Source organism: Phyllobates terribilis, unplaced genomic scaffold (assembly GCF_046119375.1).
Source record: "Phyllobates terribilis strain yellow unplaced genomic scaffold, ASM4611937v1 Scaffold_8__6_contigs__length_399053987, whole genome shotgun sequence".
Taxonomy (NCBI): domain Eukaryota; kingdom Metazoa; phylum Chordata; class Amphibia; order Anura; family Dendrobatidae; genus Phyllobates; species Phyllobates terribilis.
In genome coordinates, this window is record NW_027362768.1 from 386044086 (window position 1) to 386064375 (window position 20290).

A 20290-nucleotide genomic window follows, 5' to 3' on the forward strand; every position below is an offset into this window, starting at 1 on the left:
GAGACACAGCGGGGACAGAGAGACACAGCGGGGACAGAGAGAGACAGCGGGGACAGAGAGAGACAGCGGGGACAGAGAGATACAGCAGGGACAGAGAGACACAGCGGGGACAGAGACACAGCGGGGACAGAGACACAGCGGGGACAGAGAGACACAGCGGGGACAGAGACACAGCGGGGACAGAGAGATACAGCGGGGACAGAGACGCAGCGGGGACAGAGAGACACAGCGGGGACAGAGACGCAGCGGGGACAGAGACGCAGCGGGGACAGAGACGCAGCGGGGACAGAGACGCAGCGGGGACAGAGATGCAGATGGGGAAACAGAGATACAGCGGGGACAGAGACGCAGCGGGGACACAGAGATACAGCGGGGACACAGAGATACAGCGGGGGACACAGAGATACAGCGGGGGACACAGAGATACAGCGGGGGACACAGAGATACAGCAGGGGACACAGAGATACAGCGGGGGACACAGAGATACAGCGGTGGACACAGAGATACAGCGGGGACACAGAGATACAGCGGGGACAGAGAGATACAGCGGGGACAGAGACACAGCGGGGACAGAGACACAGCGGGGACAGAGACACAGCGGGGACAGAGACACAGCGGGGACAGAGACACAGCGGGGACAGAGAGATACAGCGGGGACAGAGAGATACAGCGGGGACAGAGAGAGACAGCGGGGACAGAGAGAGACAGCGGGGACAGAGACAGACAGCGGGGACAGAGAGAGACAGCGGGGACAGAGACGCAGCGGGGACAGAGAGAGACAGCGGGGACAGAGAGATACAGCGGGGACAGAGAGATACAGCGGGGACAGAGATACAGCGGGGACAGAGATACAGCGGGGACAGAGATACAGCGGGGACAGAGATACAGCGGGGACAGAGATACAGCGGGGACAGAGAGATACAGCGGGGACAGAGATACAGCGGGGACAGACATACAGAGGGGACAAAGATACAGCGGGAACAGAGATACAGCGGGGACAGAGATACAGCGGGGACAGAGATACAGCGGGGACAGAGATACAGCGGGGACAGAGATACAGCGGGGACAGAGATACAGCGGGGACAGAGATACAGCGGGGACAGAGATACAGCGGGGACAGAGAGATACAGCGGGGACAGAGATACAGTGGGGACAGACATACAGAGGGGACAAAGATACAGCGGGAACAGAGATACAGCGGGAACAGAGAGATACACAAGGGAGAGTCTGATCTACCAGGCAATTCCCGCAGATAAATATGCAGGGCAATCAGCAGTTTGCACCCCATCCACCACAGCCGGTTCCTGCTCTCCCAGCCCACCACAGCCACCATCTACACCTCCGCCACCATCTACCTCTCCGCCACCACGGTCACCATCTACACCTCGGCCACCATCTACTACACCTCCGCCACCACGGTCACCATCTACAACTCGGCCACCATCTACCTCTCCGCCACCACGGTCACCATCTACATCTCGGCCACCATCTACACCTCGGCCACCATCTACATCTCGGCCACCATCTACTACACCTCCGCCACCATCTACCTCTCCGCCACCACGGTCACCATCTACAACTCGGCCACCATCTACACCTCGGCCACCATCTACAACTCGGCCACCATCTACACCTCGGCCACCATCTACACCTCGGCCACCATCTACACCTCGGCCACCATCTACTACACCTCCGCCACCACGGTCACCATCTACAACTCGGCCACCATCTACACCTCGGCCACCATCTACTACACCTCCGCCACCATCTACCTCTCCGCCACCACGGTCACCATCTACCTCTCGGCCACCATCTACATCTCGGCCACCATCTACATCTCGGCCACCATCTACATCTCGGCCACCTGGGTCACCATCTACATCTCGGCCACCTGGGTCACCATCTACATCTCGGCCACCTGGGTCACCATCTACATCTCGGCCACCATCTACATCTCGGCCACCATCTACATCTCGGCCACCTGGGTCACCATCTACATCTCGGCCACCTGGGTCACCATCTACATCTCGGCCACCTGGGTCACCATCTACATCTCGGCCACCACGACCGCTGCAGCTGCTGCAAAAATGCCCAAGATGAAACTAACATTTTCAGCTGCAGAAATATCTGAGGCAATTCCGCCACAATGATGTCGCCTTTTCCTCACTGGACGGCGGCGCAGATTGGACTCCTGGCGTTACCCATCATCTTGGCGTACATGTCCACTGTTTGGCGCTTCTGTGATCACGCTGCTCGCTGGTGACATTGGCGCCGTCTTCCTTCCGCAGTACCTGTATCAGCGCGGTAACGATCGCAGTCGCTGTCAGGACCCCTCCCCCGCCCCGGGGATTAATGTCTTCCTTAGCTAATCTGCTTTACTGCCACATTTCTAATCCAATTAAAGCTGTCAGCCCTGAGAGATGGAGATCAGCAGCCGCTCAGGACAGGACGAAAGACCCCGACCCAGCGCCGAGCCCTGGAGATCCGCTAAGCCCAGTGTCGGTCTGTACAGACGGTGCCGCACGGAAACACGACCAGTGTCAGTCTGCACCACAGAGGGGTGGACCACCGGTCACTATTGGTGATCCCCATGCCATCACAGCTCACAGATCCCCTTGTTCCTCTGTTACTCTTCCTGACAGTCTTCACTCCTCATATCCTACTCAAGCAACAGCAGTCTCAGGATGAGCACAGCACATAAAATGCAGAAAGAGCCGTACGGCGCCCGCCATTACCGACATGTTTCATCTGGGCACCTGTAGAACAGCGCAGAGACACGAACCGCGCAGGGCGCTCCGCTCCAGGCAGCGGCACACGGGGGACGCAGGAGACGTCTCACCGCCGCATTTCACGGGTGGCTTTGTCTCGCTGCGTCCCATTAGTAACGTAATGAGAGAAGAAAACGGACGGAAGAAACCGCTGGAGCGTTCGGAGAATGGCAGAGAGCCAAAGGGGCGAGGAGAGCGCCACAGAGGGAGAAGCGCCTGCCGGGCACACAAGCTATTACTCCCTGTTATCAGCCATTACTGGGGGAGGTGACTGTAGGACAGGAGACTACAAGCTATTACTCCCTGTTATCAGCCATTACTGGGGGAGGTGACTGTAGGACAGGTGCCCACAATCAGTTTCTCCCTGCTGAGAGTAGCACCTGCCTCGTGAGCTCCAGGACTTCCAGGAGGAGGGTCGTCGTCTGCCTCTCTTCTCCCCAGGGAGAGGCAGGCTTACTGGGAGGCCGGCATGGCTTCCCAGCCTCCTATCCCCCGGTCTATGCCGGCGGGGGACAAGGAGCCACAACAACCGGCCCAGGAGGGAGTGAGGAGATGGGGTAGGGTGAAGAAAAACATACCCACCTACTCCAACCCCGAGACGGTTCATCGCTCGCCCAGAGAGGGAGACCGGGGCGCCCCAGGCCCCAGGAACAAGAGCCCAGCAAGATCCTGGGGGGAGATGAGCTCCAGCGAGTCCACAAGTTCCTTCTCCTCCCGAGTGGTCGCCACGTTACGAGAGTACGAGGACGCCGGCAAAGCACTAACCCAGCTGAAAGAGGAGCTGAGGGAGGCCCGGATCCTGAACACCCGGGCGTCCAACAAGGAGAGACCCGCGACCTCCCAGAGGTTTAAAGCCCTCAGAGACGAGGTGGTCAGGTCAGTGCTCCTCCGGGAGGGGATTGAGAAAAGCGCAGGTCCCTTCCTGGAGAGGTTTAAGAACCAGCGGCGGTTCTCCGAAATGAAGGGGTTAAACACCTCAGGAGAACCGCCAGCCGGCGTCCTTCGTGAAGAGGAGGAGGAGGATGAAGAGGTGACTGGAGTTCCAGGTGCTGGAGCCAGTGAGGGGCAGAGCATGAGTTCCAGTGGTCTCCCTGCAGGGCAGAGGACTCCCAGAGCAGAGGCTGGAGTGTCGGTGGAGGAAGAGGAAGGAGGACTGCTGAGGGAGATCCGACTGCTGGAGTCTCCTGTGGATCCGACGCGGTTTTCCTTCGGGGAGGACGAACCGGTGGAGGAGAAAAAAAAGAGGAGGAAGAAGACCGGAGGAGCCGCACAGGAGGTGGTGAGTTACAAGTATGTACCAATGTCTGATGTTGCGCCTGCCACCTCCTGTGTAAACCCCACCAAACCTAAAGGCACGGGCTCTGCAGTGGGCTCGAGCCAGAGGCAAGGTGGGGAGAGGAGAAGGATGTCCGGCGATGCTGCCATCTGTGCGGGGAACAGTGCAGGGGGCGAGGCTGTGGAGGTACTCACAGCGCCGGACATAGGGAGTTCTGTGGAGTTTCCCACCCTGCCCTCTGCGGCTAAGCCGGTTATCACCGGGGCCGGGGAGGCCGGGAGGGATGTGAAAAAAACATCCGCCAAGAATACTGGGCGCACTGCTGCGACAGGGGGGCAGTGTGCCCCAGCGCCCAAAAAGGACAGTAAGGCCCCAAAATCTGTGGGTGCAGGGCGGGCAGCGGTGCCCAACAAACAGTCTGCCCAGCACAAGGAACAAAATTCTGCAGTAGGGGGGCGGGGCACTCCAGGAGACGACCTGCAGAAAGCCAGCAGCAACCAAAAGAAAACGGGTGTGGTGCTGCAGGGAAAGGGGTCTCTGGGAGTGCTCCCCTCCCCCGGCCCAGCAGGTGTGAGTGCAGAGACAGCAGACACAAGGGAGGAAGGAATGGAGGTGACTGTGGAAGGTGCAGAGAACAGCCGAGGTAATGGGGTGACAAGTAAAGGGAATGGAAGTAGTGGTGCAGTGAATGATGGGAGTAGTAGTGCAGTGAATGGTGGGAGTAGTGGGAATGGTGGGAATGGTGGGAGTAGTGATGCAGCAAATGGTGGGGGTAGTGGTGGAATGAATGGTGGGAGTAGTGGTGTAGCAAATGGTGGGGGTAGTGGTGGAATGAATGGTGGTAGTAGTGCTGTAGCAAATGGTGGGAGAAGTAGTGGAGTGAATGATGGGAGTGGTGGTCCTGCGAATGGTGGCAGTAGTAGTGGAGTGAATGGTGGGAGCAGCATTGGTGTTGGTGTGGGGGGGGGGGGGGGGGGGAAGTAGGCGATGGTCCCGCTGCCCCCCCAGCACTGGCTGGGGCTTCAGCCCAAAGCTATTCAGGAGCTGTCAGTGCTGGGGGTAGTAGTGCGCCCTCGTCTGGTGGCCCTGGGGATGGTGACTTGCAACAGCAGCTCCTGGACGCCCTGAGGAGAGGGGAGAGCTCCATCACTGTAGAGGGGAGGGAGGTTGATCTGTCTTTCTGGATAGAGAGACATGGTCTTTCAGCCTTCCGAGATAGAGGGGCAGAGACTGTCTGGTCTCTGCCGACAACGGGGCAGAGGAGTAACCGTAGGAACGTGGCACGTCTCCAGTGGGTAAGCAAGGATGCCTGTCCTGATAGATCGAAGGTGGTTGAGCTCCTGGTGGGGATGGGCTTTGCGGCATATGACATCTTTGCCTTGATCCATCCCTACGGGACCTCCTACTTCGATGTCAGCTTCGTGAGACCGGAGGGCCTTGAGCTTTTCTGGTCTCGCCATGAGCTGGCTCGGAGTCGCCCCGAATGGCATGGTCTCTTTCCCCTGGCAATAACCCGCCAAGATTCAGTCAGGAAAGTGACCGTTTTGACTAGTAACGAGTCGCTTTCCTGTATGGACATTACCACCTGGGTCGATACGGAGAGGTCACCAATATTCCCAAAAAGAATCTGGATGACCATGGTATCTGGTCAGGGGCCTGGACCTTCATGGTGAAATTGAAGGTTTCGGGAAACACTGTTACCCATATCCCCTCCTCAACCTTTTTGGGGAGGGATAGGATCTTGATTTTCTACCGGGGGCAGCCTACGGTCTGTCACAGGTGCGGTAGCCCCACACACTTCAGTGCGCAGTGTACCACCCAGAAATGCGCACTGTGTGGGGACCTCGGTCATCTTGCTGCTGCCTGTCGCAGGATTAGGTGTAACTTGTGTGGTGACCTCGGTCACCCGTTCAGTTGCTGTCCGCGTTCCTTCACCAATGCGGTCCTGAAAGCGGCGAGTGCGGGACAGGCGAAAGCCGGGACTAATTTTGCCGGTGAAGGGACCAGCAGAGGCGGGGGAGGCAGGGATCCGGTGAGGAGCAAGCTGCCGCCATCCACCATCAGGCGGCAGGAGAAGCGCCGTGGGGACAGGGGGCAGGGAGTAATGTCCCTAAACTCTGACCCAGGTACTTCACTTGCAGCTGAGGATCCTAAAGACAGCGAATTGAGTGAGGAGGTCAAGAGACTTGAAAGGGAAGAGCGAGAGGACGCCACGTCTTCCCAGGAACCCTCTTCTGGTGACAGTCTAGATGAGGGAGAGGGGGAGTGGTCACAGAAAAAGAAAAAGGGTAACAGGAAAACGGCCAGAGGTAGGAGGGGGACCAGGTCTCGAGCTGTCTCTTTGGAGTGCGACCCCTCTGACTCTCTGGCCGTGATCCAGGCGCCATTGGAGGGTTCAGCCGCCCCCCCTCTGGTGGATCTCTCCAACCGGTTCGGGGCTCTCCAGGACCTCCCTCTGGAGGGGGGAAGTGGGGACCCGGGGCCGGAGGTTGCGGACAAGGTGGTTGGGGCTCAGGAGATGGCTGGGTCTTCCTCTCGGGCGGCAAATACAAAGCCCTCTGGGGGGATGACTAACCCAGGACCACCAGACAAGGGCAAGAATGTATATAAGGAGAGAATGGACGAGTCTGTTTGTCTTAAGCGCACTAAAAACCCGTCGTTATCGGAGGAAGAGGTTGGGACTGTCAGTGGTGGGAAGAAAAAGGCTATCCAATTCAATCAATCATGATGGCGGCACCCACCCCGTTGACGCTGGCAACTATTAACGTTTGCAGCATAAAGTCAGATGCGGCAAGGTACACGGCCTTTCATTTTCTCGGCCAACTTGACGCCGACATTTTGTTTTTGCAGGAGACCAGGTTGACCGATATATCAACCTTGCATAAAGCAAGGCGGGAGTGGAGGCATGGACCCTCCTACTGGTCTCTTGCGGCCGAGCCGTATAGCGGGGTGGCGGTCCCTTTTAAGACCGCAGCGGTTGAATGCAGATGAGTGATCGAATTAGAAATGGGGAGATGCTTGATCCTAGATGTCTCCATGGGGGGACAAGAGCTTCAGCTCATTAACATCTACGGTCCCCAGTCCAAGTGGGACCGCAAATGTCTCTTCCTGAAGATCAAACCTTTTTATTTTCGAGTCGGCAGGTGGTCTTCGGAGGGGATTTCAACAACGTCACGAGATCCTGTGATAGAGGAGGTTCCGGAGACCAGCTGGCTTATGACTGCGTCGCGTTAAACAGGATAGTGAGTGAGGCTCGCCTGGTGGATGTCCACATCCGGCACAACCCAGGCGACACGGGATTCACCTTTTTTAGAGGTAGTCAGTGTAGGTCTAGGCTAGACAGGTTTTATTTGAAGGAGGAGGCCGTCTCTTCACCGTTGTCGGTTGTGGAGGTGGAGTTCTCCGATCACTGTTTGATTATGTTTTCTCTGAACGTTACAGAGACTCCTCGGATGGGAAGAGGTTATTGGAAGCTGAATTCATCACTCCTTGAGGAAGAAGCTGTAAGACGGTCTTTTGAGGAATTCTTTCAGAGCCAGGTACCATTGCTGGGCCTAAGTAACACTAAGTCAGAGTGGTGGGAGATGTTCAAACATCGGGTGGCGAGATTCTTCCGGCAGCTCTCGAACCTCAGAAGCCTGAACAGGGATCGCCTGTATCAGAGCCTGAGGAGGAAACTCGAGCATCTTGTCTCGACTGGAGGTAGCCGTGAGGAGATCTCCAGATTGAAGTCCTTGCTGAAGAGGTGTCAGTACGATAGGCACGCATCTTTGGTTTTCGAGAGGGACTACGGGAAGTACTGCTCGCCCGACCCTTACAGAAACTGTAAGATGTCAGTGAATAGTAAGATAGTGACGGGGCTGGTGGACAGTACGGGGTCCCTGAGAAGGTCCAGATCAGGGATCTTGGAGGTCGTCAGTTCCTACTACTCGCACCTCTTGGGAAGGGGGGAGCTGGATCGTGACGGGATGTCGGTTTTCCTGGCTGAATCTGTTCCTGAGCCAGGGGCTGACCTCTCGCTGGGCGGTTTGGCAGAAGCGATCAAAGAAGAGGAAGTGAGACTGGCGATCGATGGGCTTAGGCCCAAAAAGTCGCCAGGTCCGGATGGCTTAACATCCGAGTTCTTTAGGACCTTTAGGGACTCTTTGGTCCCCCTCGACTCAGGTGTTTAAGGAGTGTCTCTACTCGGGCACTCTGCCGAGATCATTAAGGAGGTCAGCTTTGATCATTTTGTCAAAGGGTAAGGATCCGTCACGCATTGAGAACTGGTGTCCCATAGCATTTCTCAATGTGGACAGGAAGATTTTGGCTAAGATACTTTTCAACAGGCTGGTGAAGTTTGCACCCCGGCTCCTTTCGGAGGTTCAGCACTGTTGCGTTCCTGGCCGTAGCACTTTTAGTGCTGTTCTAGGTGTCCGAGAGGCCGTGGAGCAAGGCAGGGCGGGCCTCTGGAAGGGGTTCTTGCTGACCCTGGATCAGGCAAAAGCCTTTGATCGGGTTAACCACGAGTACCTCTGGTCCACTCTTTTGAGGTATGGTCTGCCTGGAGGGTTTGTGGACTGGCTTAACACCTTGTATGCAGGGGCTGAGACTTTCCCTCTGGTAAATGGGTGGATCGGACGACCTTTCGGGGTAGGATCCGATGTCCGTCAGGGCTGTCCTCTTATCCCTTTGCTCTTAGCGTTTGCAATCGATCCCTTCCTCAGAAAGATCGATTGTGGACCGTTGGCGGGGGTGCGGATGGGCGGGGCGGCGCCGGAGGCTATCCTGAGGGTGGTGGCCTACACGGACGATGTCACCGTCTTTGTTTCTTCGCAAGAGGAGGCAGTGGTGGTGATGTCAGAAGTGGAGCGCTACTCGGAGGCATCCGGGTCCAAGGTCAACCAGGATAAGTGTGAGAGTCTCTGGCTGGGAGGCAGAGATCCCGGGTTTTATCTTCCGGACACCCTCCCCGAACCCCAAGAACATGCCAAAGTCCTGGGCATCGAATTCGGCCAGGGTGATTACCCCACGAAAAACAGGGAAGGCAGAATCAAAGGTATCGCCCAAAGAGTGGACTAATGGAGGGGTTGGTCTTTGACCCTGAGGGAAAGGGTTGGCCTGTGCAAAGCTTTCCTGCTCCCCTTGCTAATCTACCTGGGCAGCGTCTGCGTCTTGCCAGAGCCTCTCTGGACACGGGTCTACAGTCTGTTCTTCCAGATGTTATGGGGGAACAGACTGAACCTAGTCAAGCGGGAGGTCACTTACCGCACGAGGAGACTAGGGGGTTTGAATATGGTGAACCCCGTGGTGTTCCTAGTGAACACCTTCTTGAAAGTGAACGTGGCAAACCTCTGGAAAGAGAGGGCTCCTCCGTGGGTATTCTCCTGCAAGGGATGGTTTCAGCCTTTCTTCCAGGAATGGGAGACAGGGGGAAGAGTGAAGGATCTCCGCACACCACACGGGCATCTCCCGGCTTACGTTACCCCGGTTCTGGAAATGATCCGCCGGTGGGGTCTGGGAATGTGGGAGGGAAACTCCTCGATATGAGGGTCGTGCTTTCTCATTTTCAGAGTCCACTGGTCCTCAAAGACTGCCCAAGTCGGGATCTGGAGGTTGGGTTGAGTTTGTTAAATTCTAGCAGGATCCCCGAGAAGTACTGGGACTTGACTTGGCGCTGCTTCCATGGTAAGCTGTATGTGAGGAACAATTTGAAGTACAGGAGCTCCGATGACAGGAATTGCCCCCGTGAGGCTTGTGCTAACGTGCTGGAAAGCATGGAGCACTTCCTGCTTCATTGTCCCTTTAATACAGAGGTGTACAACAGGGTGGGGGCTTCCATTGGTTGGCCGCGGCTGGCTACTCTGTCCTACGCCGGGTGGGCCTATGGAGCGTTCGGAGACCTTGGGAGAAGGGACCGAGACACTTTATTCATAGTCAGCGCAGTGGTCAGGTATTTCACGTGGAACGCACGAGTTTTAGTCTCGACGCAGAGTAAAATCCTCCATGTAGATGAAGTCTGTAGGAACATCCTAGGTGACCTGGTGAAGGTACGTTCTCTGGAGTATGAAGGACTGGGTGTCCGGAGGGCGGCCCGTCTCTGGAGGGGCTTTTCCTTCAGGGTGCCTTAGTCCGGTAGTACTCCTATATCCTGGTGGTGGGCTGATGTCTTTTCACCCTAGATTTTTGTTTTGTATTTCTGTCTCCTGGATAGAAGGTTTGCCGGCATCGAACTTGAGCCTTGGATGGTGAGTGTGTAGGTTGTGTTCTGTATATATTGTATATAATGTATAATAGGGGTTTTTTAGTTAGGTTGGGTGGGGGATTTGGGGGGGTTCTTCATCAGCGGTGATAAGAGGACTGATCTGGCCTGGTCCAGGCCCCGCCTGGGGAAAAACTTTGGGGCCTGATCCTAGCTCGGAGTAATCCTGAACTTTGTGGCCAGAGCTGGATCAGGGGTGGCGGGATAGTTAGTGTAGGGCTGTGTTTTATGTATATATTAAAAATTACAACAAAAATATAAAATATAAAAAAAATATTAAAAAAAAAAAAAAAAAAAAAATTTTTTTGTCCATGTCACTATTGTATATCTTGTTATTTTTGGTTTTCTGTGGTGTGAATGAGGTGCGGTAAGGGGGTGACTAAGGTCAGGCAGTGGGACCAGTAGGTTAGTGTTAGTGTCCGGTTGTATATACGGTATATTAGGTTTAGTGTTTTATTGTATATAATCTTGTATATAGGACGGTGTTTTATGTGTATATAGGACGGTGTGAGCGTTGTGTGGGATTGTATATAGTAGTATGAATGAAGCTGGGCCGGGGGTTTTATAGGTTTTATAGTATTTATTTCTTCTCTATGTATATATTCCTGGGGTGATGGGGATTCTGTTCTTTCTCTGTAGGTCGGATCTTATATTTCTGTGATTTGTGTCGGGTTTTTCTCGTCTTGTGTCCTGTAATGTATTATTGTTGTGTCATGTTTTGTTTTCTTCTATCAATAAAAAAGACCTACAATCTATTACTCCCTGTTATCAGCCATTCCTGACTGTACTCCCTGTTACACGTGTTCACACTGCGCAGTGCACAGATGGCGGCCGCACTGATTCACTTTTAAATGGTCCAGAACAATTAATACAAGAAACAACCAAACTCTGACGCAATGAGATCGGTGGTGGATGTGCGGGTGTGTGTGGGTGTTCATTGCCAGCAAGCAGGTGGAGGGGGGCTGCGGTACCAGCGTGCGGAGGGGTGTGGGGGCGCTGCGGTACCAGCGTGCGGGGGGGAGCGCTGCGGTACCAGCGTGCGGGGGGGGAGCGCTGCGGTACCAGCGTGCGGGGGGGGGGGGGGAGCGCTGCGGTACTAGCGTGCAGAGGGGGGCTGCGGTACGAGCGTGCGGAGGGGGGCTGCGGTACCAGCGTGCGGAGGGGGGAGCGCTGCGGTACCAGCGTGCGGAGGGGGGAGCGCTGCGGTACCAGCGTGCGGGGGGGGGAGCGCTGCGGTACCAGCGTGCGGGGGGGGGGGGAGCGCTGCGGTACCAGCGTGCGGAGGGGGGCTGCGGTACCAGCGTGCGGAGGGGGGAGCGCTGCGGTACCAGCGTGCGGAGGGGGGCTACGGTACCAGCGTGCGGAGGGGGGAGCGCTGCGGTACCAGCGTGCGGAGGGGGGCTGCGGTACCAGCGTGCGGAGGGGGGCTGCGGTACCAGCGTGCGGAGGGGGGAGTGCTGCGGTACCAGCGTGCGGAGGGGGGAGCGCTGCGGTACCAGCGTGCGGAGGGGGGCTGCGGTACCAGCGTGCGGAGGGGGGCTGCGGTACCAGCGTGCGGAGGGGGGAGCGCTGCGGTACCAGCGTGCGGAGGGGGGAGCGCTGCGGTACCAGCGTGCGGAGGGGGGCTGCGGTACCAGCGTGCGGAGGGGGGCTGCGGTACCAGCGTGCGGAGGGGGGCTGCGGTACCAGCGTGCGGAGGGGGGCTGCGGTACCAGCGTGCGGAGGGGGGCTGCGGTACCAGCGTGCGGAGGGGGGCTGCGGTACCAGCGTGCGGAGGGAGGGGGGCTGCGGTACCAGCACGTGCTGACGACAGCAGTGCGGACAGATCACTCACCTTCAGAGCTCGCACTTTTTTGGCGAGGAGGGTCTCCACGTCGCCCGCCACCTTCTCCACCAGCCTGCGGGGGACGTTCTCCTTTACTTCAAACAGATTCCTCTTGTCTCTGTAAAGCTGCAGGAAGACAGAAAACAAACGTCAGCAAAGTGGCTCCGAGCAAATGGCGGCACAGAAAGCCCGGACTGATACTACGGTGGCTCCTGCTGATTAATCTGCTACAATGTACGGAAATGGATGTATATGAGAACTGATTCCCCGACAGCAAGCAGAAAATGGCTGGAGACTGCAGCACAAAGTGTATTATACACAGACTGGACACCGGCCCTTTAAGTACGAGATCTGGGGCCCCCGATATTCCCGTTATTTCCCATCTCCGCTCTTTGCTGAGCTCAGCTGCTCGTCTGCCGCTCCCACCGGACCCCTCACAGCTGCGCTCATCGCCGACCGCCTGAAGATTACAGGAAGGGGATTGAGATCTCACTGGATGGCGGCGCGGAGCCGAGTCAGCATGCGACAACCGCAGATATTACATCAGATCTGGATGTGCTGAGTCTGAAGATCTGAGCCGCGAATCCCCAAACACCAGTCCAAGCACCTACAGGGGGGCCGCGGGGGTCCGGGCACAGAGAGGGGTCTTATCTCCAACAGAGTCCATGTAACTGCAGAATAGTGACCGCAGCTCTGGAGGTGACTGGAGGAGAAGACATGATGTAACAACAGAATAATGAGTGCAGCTCTGGAGGTCACTGGAGTATAAGACAGGTTATAACGGCAGAATAGTGACTGCAGCTCTGGAGGTGACTGGAGGAGAAGACACGATGTAACAGCAGAATAGTGACTGCAGCTTTGGAGGTGACTGGAGGATAAGACACGATGTAACAGCAGAATAGTGACTGCAGCTTTGGAGGTGACTGGAGGATAAGACACAATGTAATAGCAGAATAGTGACCGCAGCTCTGTGGGTAACTGGAGGAAAAGACATGATGTAACAGCAGAATAGTGACTGCAGCTCTGGAGGTGACTGGAGGATAAGACATGATGTAACAGCAGAATAATAACTGCAGCTTTGGAGGTGACTGGAGGATAAGACATGATGTAACAGCAGAATAGTGAGTGCAGCTCTGGAGGTGACTGGAGGATGAGACATGATGTAACAGCAGAATAGTAACTGCAGCTTTGGAGGTGACTGGAGGATAAGACATGATGTAACAGCGGAATAGTGACCGCAGCTCTGGAGGTGACTGGAGGATAAGACATGATGTAATAGCAGAATAGTGACCGCAGCTCTGGAGGTGACTGGAGGAGAAGACATGATGTAATAGCAGAATAGTGACCGCAGCTCTGGAGGTGACTGGAGGAGAAGACATGATGTAACAGCAGAATAGTGACTGCAGCTCTGGAGGATATGACATGATGTAACAACAGAATAATAAGTGCAGCTCTGGAGGTGACTGGAGTATAAGACAGGTTGTAACAGCACAATAGTGACCGCAGCTCTGGAGGTGACTGGAGGAGAAGACATGATGTACCGGTAACTGCAGAATAGTGACCGCAGCTCTGGAGGTGACTGGAGGAGAAGACATGATGTAACAACAGAATAATGAGTGCAGCTCTGGAGGTCACTGGAGTATAAGACAGGTTATAACGGCAGAATAGTGACTGCAGCTCTGGAGGTGACTGGAGAAGACACGATGCAACAACAGAATAGTGAGTGCAGCTCTGGAGGTGACTGGAGGATAAGACAGGATGTAACAGCAGAATAGTGAGTGCAGCTCTGGAGGTGACTGGAGGATAAGACATGATATAATAGCAGAATAGTGACCGCAGCTCTGGAGGTGACTGGAGGATAAGACAGGATGTAACAGCAGAATAGTGAGTGCAGCTCTGGAGGTGACTGGAGGATAAGACAGGATGTAACAGCAGAATAGTGAGTGCAGCTCTGGAGGTGACTGGTGGATAAGACAGGATGTAACAGCAGACTAGTGAGTGCAGCTCTGGAGGTGACTGGTGGATAAGACAGGATGCAACAGCAGAATAGTGAGTGCAGCTCTGGAGGTGACTGGAGCAGGCAGCTGTCACTTCATTACAAGCAGAGCAGCAGACGCTGCAGTATCGGACTCTTATTACACATCACATTCAGGCTCACGCCGCAGTGACATGTGAGGGGTATCGGAGGTCACTGTGGGGGTGATTTAGCGGCAGATCCTCTCGGTCCCGGATTGGGGAGCGCATTATCCGGTGCACAGGGTGTAACCTCTGATAACAGAGCTCCTCCCACAGCGCAGCTATTCCCAAATCTCCCAATTACTCTGAGAAGCAGAATCCCGCTCCTGCAGGAAGGCATCGATCTGTGCCATCTTCCTCCCCGGAGACCTGCAGAGCATCGCGCCCCGGCGCGCACCTCACATCACGGCTGCGATTTATTATTCCGGAACATCTGTCAGGCTTTTATGGAGGCGATTACTCCCGGAGATGGGAAGAGAGGCGGAGGGGAAGCGCAGGATCTTCCGAGTCACAAATGTCACGTCTGGGTTTATGCTTTATTGCCACTTCTGCCTCTGAAAAAAATTCACGAAATCCCAGTAAATATATGTCCTGGGGTCTACCTGCTACTGGAAAAGCTGGGTGTCCACCAATAGAGCCACCGCAACGGAGAGCACTCAGCTTTCCAGGCTCCTGCATGGCAGATCTGCAGCGACACAAGGAGAGAAACCTCATAGTACAAGGGACCATGAACCATTCAGGGGTCTGGGGAAACCGGTGACCACCGCCAAGAGGGGATTTTTGGCTATTAGCTCTCATCACCCCAGAGCAGGATCTCAGCCCGGGTAAACACCTCGGTATTTGTATAATGAGGCAGATTTGCATTCTGGAGCCTGAGAAAGCTGGGTGACCATAACAGGTGCCATACTGGCTGGGGGGACCGTAACGGGTGCCACACTGGCTGGGGGGGGGACCGTAAAGGGAGCCATACTGGCCGGGGGGAGGACCGTAACGGGAGCCATACTGGCCGGGGGGAGGACCGTAACGGGAGCCATAGTAAAAGACCTGAGGGCTGGTTATATGAGGGGGGCCACACATCTCTATTGGGTGCAGAGGGCGGTCTCACCCGGACCATAGAGGTAGGGGAGAAGACCCCAGTATAATGCATTCGTTTTGCATGGGGGCCCAGGAGCTTTGGCTAGATGCACTACATCACCCAGAATGCAAGATAGCAGGGCACGCTCCGCACAGCCCCAGCCAGGAGATGAGAGGAGCAGCTTTGGATGTAACTAGAGCATGAGGATGGCTGGGTATGTACACACAGCAGTATGTACTGACCCCTATTACACAATATGGGGGGCCGGCCAGGACCAGAGTCGCGGTGATCAGGTGACAGATCAGTCTGATGAGCGGGCACACGGGAGGATGGTGCAGCCACTGCGGGCACCGCACCCAATAGAGCGCAGGCATTTGTTCTGCTTGGCCACATGAAGAGAGGAAGGGGAGAGCAGCGGCGGCGCCATCTCCCACGTGTTGGCACAGGGTCCGGGCTGCAGGAGGGCACAGTTCACCTGATTAACGCACTTGCTACAATTAATGAGCGGAAGAAAATGATTTCTCACTGGGTCAGGCGGCACAACCAGCGCAGAATATTAATGGCCGCGGCTGAACAGACGGAGAAGTTATTAGGACTGGACCCGATTCCATCATTTCTCATTAGCCGCCCCTCCCCCACCATCCTGATAATGGAGTCGTCTCCCAGATAGACGATCACACGATACAACCCAACGATGAGGATTTATAGGGTCCGACTGCCGTGGCCTCCACCGATCACATGGGGGGGTCCTTCGATTGCAGAGATTAACCAAGCAGCCCCTGGAGAACGGATGGGGGTGGAACGGCAGAGCCATCGCCAGGGTCCCGGCAGAGGATCAGTTTCTGGTAGATGCCAAAGATGGACAGCAGCTTTGGGGGTGCACATTGTAGGGGGGGGACCAGATGCCTCGTTACTTCACTGGGTCTGCGCCTATAGATGCAGCTTTGGTGGTGACCGGAGAAAGCTGACAAACGGTGCCGCCCTGGTAAAAGGGTCAGAGTTGGGCACAGCGGGGGCAAGTTATGTCCCCCCATCCCCACCCTGCTGTTCATCACACATCAAATACTGAAAAATGAGCGACTGCGTGGAGAAGGGAGGACCCCGATACCCACATCCCACGTCCCTCCACTCAGACAGAAATTATCAGGCTGCAGAATGGATGAAATTACAGCTTCCAGGACGCGGCGGATAATAACGCGGCTCCAATCTGCAGCGCTCTGCATGGGAATTAATTGCTTCATAACTGACCCCGGACAGCTGGAGATCACAGGAACATCGCCCACACGGGGCGAGAGGCGTAAAAACCGGGCGGAGAGAGACGAGCCATCATCACCGGCATCAGACGCCGAGAAGAGCAGCCGCCACTGCGCCATCGCTGGCGATTTATCCGCCATGTCAGGAACGGCCGAGGCCGAGCGGAAGAACGGGAACGCTCTGCAGAAAGAGGACGTCTAGTTCTTCTGGCCGGACACCGAGCCTGGGAGACATCACCCCAGACTTGTGGGGTCCCACCACGATCCTTACAGCCCCCCACACCAGATGCATCAGTCACCGGTCAGCAGAGATGCTGGGAGTGGTAGTTCTCCAGGCAGCGGCTGCCTCCTCCGCGCAGTAATCCTCTGCTCGCGGCGGCGGGGTGCACGGTGGGCCGCCTCAGCCGCGGGGGGTCACGCTCGTTTACTGTTTTAATCTGTTATCATGGCTTCATCTAAGAGGATTTCTCCGGACGGACGAGATTTGCACAAATTCTCTCTGAGATAAATATATTCATTTAATGGGTTTATCTCTCTCGTCGGGGCCGGAACATATTGTCCGCAGACAGCAATAAGTAACCGGCCGCGGACACGACGGGGACGAGAGAACCTGCAGCGGCGGCCATATTGGGAACTCACCCCAGAAATCACTAAATCCCCGAGACGTTTCCATCTGCCGAGAAAATACAAAGCTGTAAGAACCCGTCACTTCGCAGTATCTGGGAAAGCTGGGTGACAACCAACATGGCCGCCAGCAGCGCTGCCTCTATAGTCTGGAGTCTGCAGATACATTGTTACGAGCTGCGGCTCCATCCGCCTCTCCTGGAAACAATGTATCGCTCTGGATGTGCTCCTCTCCCGGGGGTCCGAGTCATGTGATCGGAGGGAAGCGGCGGTGGCGTCGTCATCCGTCATTACCTGCCTGATAACCAGCGCTAACGTGCGGCTAATTTGATGACAGCGGCGCGGCCTCCTCTGTGGCTTCAGATAAGTAAATGAGATGTGCGACGTGTCAGCCATTATCGGAGCGCGAGCGGCCGCCATCACCCTGCTGCATCCACGCGCGTCAGCCGGAACAAGACGACCCCTCCTAATATTGTGCATGTCCCCCGATATCAGCTGATGACCCCCCAGACTCCACATCGCTCTGCAGGTGTCCTGCGGCCGTCGTGTATCGGGTTTGTGCAGCGGATGATCAATCTGATTGAGATCTGGGGATTTGGAGAGATCCTTGATCCTTAGGGAATGCCACTGCCACGAGGGGGCGCCGTACAGCATTCAGGAACGGATGGGATCGCCGGGTATCACTGGGTAAGTCCGCTACCCTGGCGCCAGCACTGAGAGCGGCCATATTGGCCGTCACCCAGCTTTCCACAGAGTTTCTTTTGATTCCATCGTCCGGTCTGATCTGTCGGAGGCGGAGGCGGTGGAGGAAGTAACCGGCAGAAGATGGATAGAAGATGGAGGTGATTTCCTTTCCTATAAGCCAAGTATTGATTTCACATCGCGTCCTGAGGCGAGAGGGCAGGAGACGGAGAGACATCCTCCTGAGAAAGATGAACGGGCCTATTACCCAGAGACAGACGGTATCCTGAGCGCGGGCCGAGGTGGGAATGGAGGACAGCTCCGGAGATCCAATTACTGCCGGACTACAACCCTCAGCAGGCTCCGGTCCAGAAGTTAGTAATTACACTGCAGATGTCGAGGCGCGCCATCCTGCTGATAACGGAGAACAATAGCTCGCTCTTTACCTCATTTCTGAACCAGTTTATATTTAAGGTCATCCGTGGCGACCTCCGAGCGCCGTCTACAAACAGCCGCGCGTGGTCAGACACAGACGGAAGGGGTTGCACGCGGCTGTCAGAGCTGAGCGATGGCGGCCGGAGACCCCGGAGATCAGGAGACGGGCGGACAGTCTTCGGGCAATGAATCTTCGGTAAACAAGACGGCAAGAAATCCTCAACAGCAAAAAATCAAAAGGGGAAAGCGGATGGAGGGCGATGAAAGATGCGCCACGCACCAGGACAAGCATGACGGAAACAAGGCGCCGACAAGCGAGCTGGACGGGACGATCGGCGGCAAAACATAACGTCACTGACAAGCATGGCGGCCAACAGCGGAGAACCGGATAGGGGCACGCACATTTCCAACCAGACCCCATAATCTGCCGCCATTGCTATAAATGGGGTGAAATCGATCGGATTGATCTGCAGATATCAACACTTGGCGGATCGATCATTGAATCCAGAAACCTGGAAAATCCGCGGATTTGATGAATCGATCGAGTTGATCGTTTTAATGGACAATCCTGTCTGCAGATACAAAGTGTCCGGATGGAGAGATCTGTAATTGTTCTCGTAGGTCACTTCACCTGTGAGAGACAGAATGTAAAAAAAAAAAAAAAAACAGAAAATCCCATTGTAGGATTTTTACATCATTACTTTGGATTTTATTGCATGAAATAAGTATTTGATACAATAGAAAAACAGAACTTAATATTTGGTCCAGAAACCTTTGTTGCAGTTACAGAGATCAGACGTTTCCTGTAGTTCTTGACCAGGTTTGCAGACACTGCAGCAGGGATTTTGGCCCCCTCCTCCATACAGATCTTCTCCAGGTTTGCACACACTGCAGCAGGGATTTTGGCCCCCTCCTCCATACAGATCTTCTCCAGGTTTGCACACACTGCAGCAGGGATTTTGGCCCCCTCCTCCATACAGATCTTCTCCAGGTTTGCACACACTGCAGCAGGGATTTTGGCCCCCTCCTCCATACAGATCTTCTCCAGATCTTTCAGGTTTCGGGGCTGTCGCTGGGTAACATTGAGTTTCAGCTCCCTCCAAAGATCTTCTATTGGGTTTAGGTCTGGAGACTGGCTAGGCCACTCCAGGGCCTTGAAATGCTTCTTACGGAGCCGCTCCTTAGTTGCCCTGGCTGTGTGTTTCGGGTCATTGTCATGCTGGAAAACCCAGCCACCACCCATCTTCAATGCTCTTACTGAGGGAAGGAGGTTGTTGGTGAAAATCTGGCGATATATGACCCCATCCATCCTCCCTTCAACACCGTGCAGTCATCCTGCCCCTTTGGCAAAAAAGCACCCCCAAAGTATGATGTTTCCTCCACCATGCTTCACGGTTGGGATGGTGTTCTTGGGGTTGTACTCATCCTTCTTCCTCCAAACATGGTAAGTGGAGTTGATACCAAAAAGTTCTCTTTTGGCATCTTCTGACCCCATGACCTTCTCCCATGCCTCCTCTGGATCATCCAGATGGTTATTGATGAACTTCATATGGGCCTGGACATGTGCTGGCGTGAGCAGGGGGACCTTGCGTGCCCTGCTGGATTTTAATCCTTGACGGCGTAGTGTGTTGCTAGCGGTAATGTTTGAGGTCTCTGGTCCCAGCTCTCTTCAGGTCATTGACCAGGTCCTCCCGTGTAGTTCTTGGCTGATTCCTGACCTTTCTCAGAATCATCCTTACCTCACGAGGCGAGATCCTGCATGGAGCCCCAGACTGAGGAAGATTGACCGTCATCTTGTGTTTCTTTCATTTTCTAATAATTGCACCAACAGTTGTTGCTTTCTCACCAAGCTGCTGCCTGTTGTCCTGTAGCCCATCCCAGCCTTGTGCAGGTCTACAATTGTGTCCCTGGTGTCCTTAGTCAGCTCTTTGGTCTTGGCCATGGTGGAGAGATTGGAGTGTGATTGAGTGTGTGGACAGGTGTCTTTTATACAGGTAACGAGTTCAAACAGGTGCGATGAATACAGGTAATGAGTGCAGAGTAGGAGACTTCTTACACAAAAACTAACAGGTCTGAGAGACAGAATTCTTGCTGGT

The 20290-nt window shown here is 55.2% G+C and overlaps 1 protein-coding gene across 2 annotated transcripts in view; it reads right to left on the reverse strand.

Moving 5' to 3' along the window:
• The window catches only part of CACNA2D2 (calcium voltage-gated channel auxiliary subunit alpha2delta 2), a 259816-nt gene that overhangs the window by 173548 nt on the left and 65978 nt on the right, over positions 1 to 20290 (reverse strand). For both annotated transcript variants that reach the window (XM_073645132.1, XM_073645131.1), the window contains exon 2: positions 12120 to 12236. In XM_073645132.1, coding sequence (XP_073501233.1) covers positions 12120 to 12236 — 117 coding nt within the window. The remainder of the gene's footprint in view (positions 1 to 12119; positions 12237 to 20290) is intronic.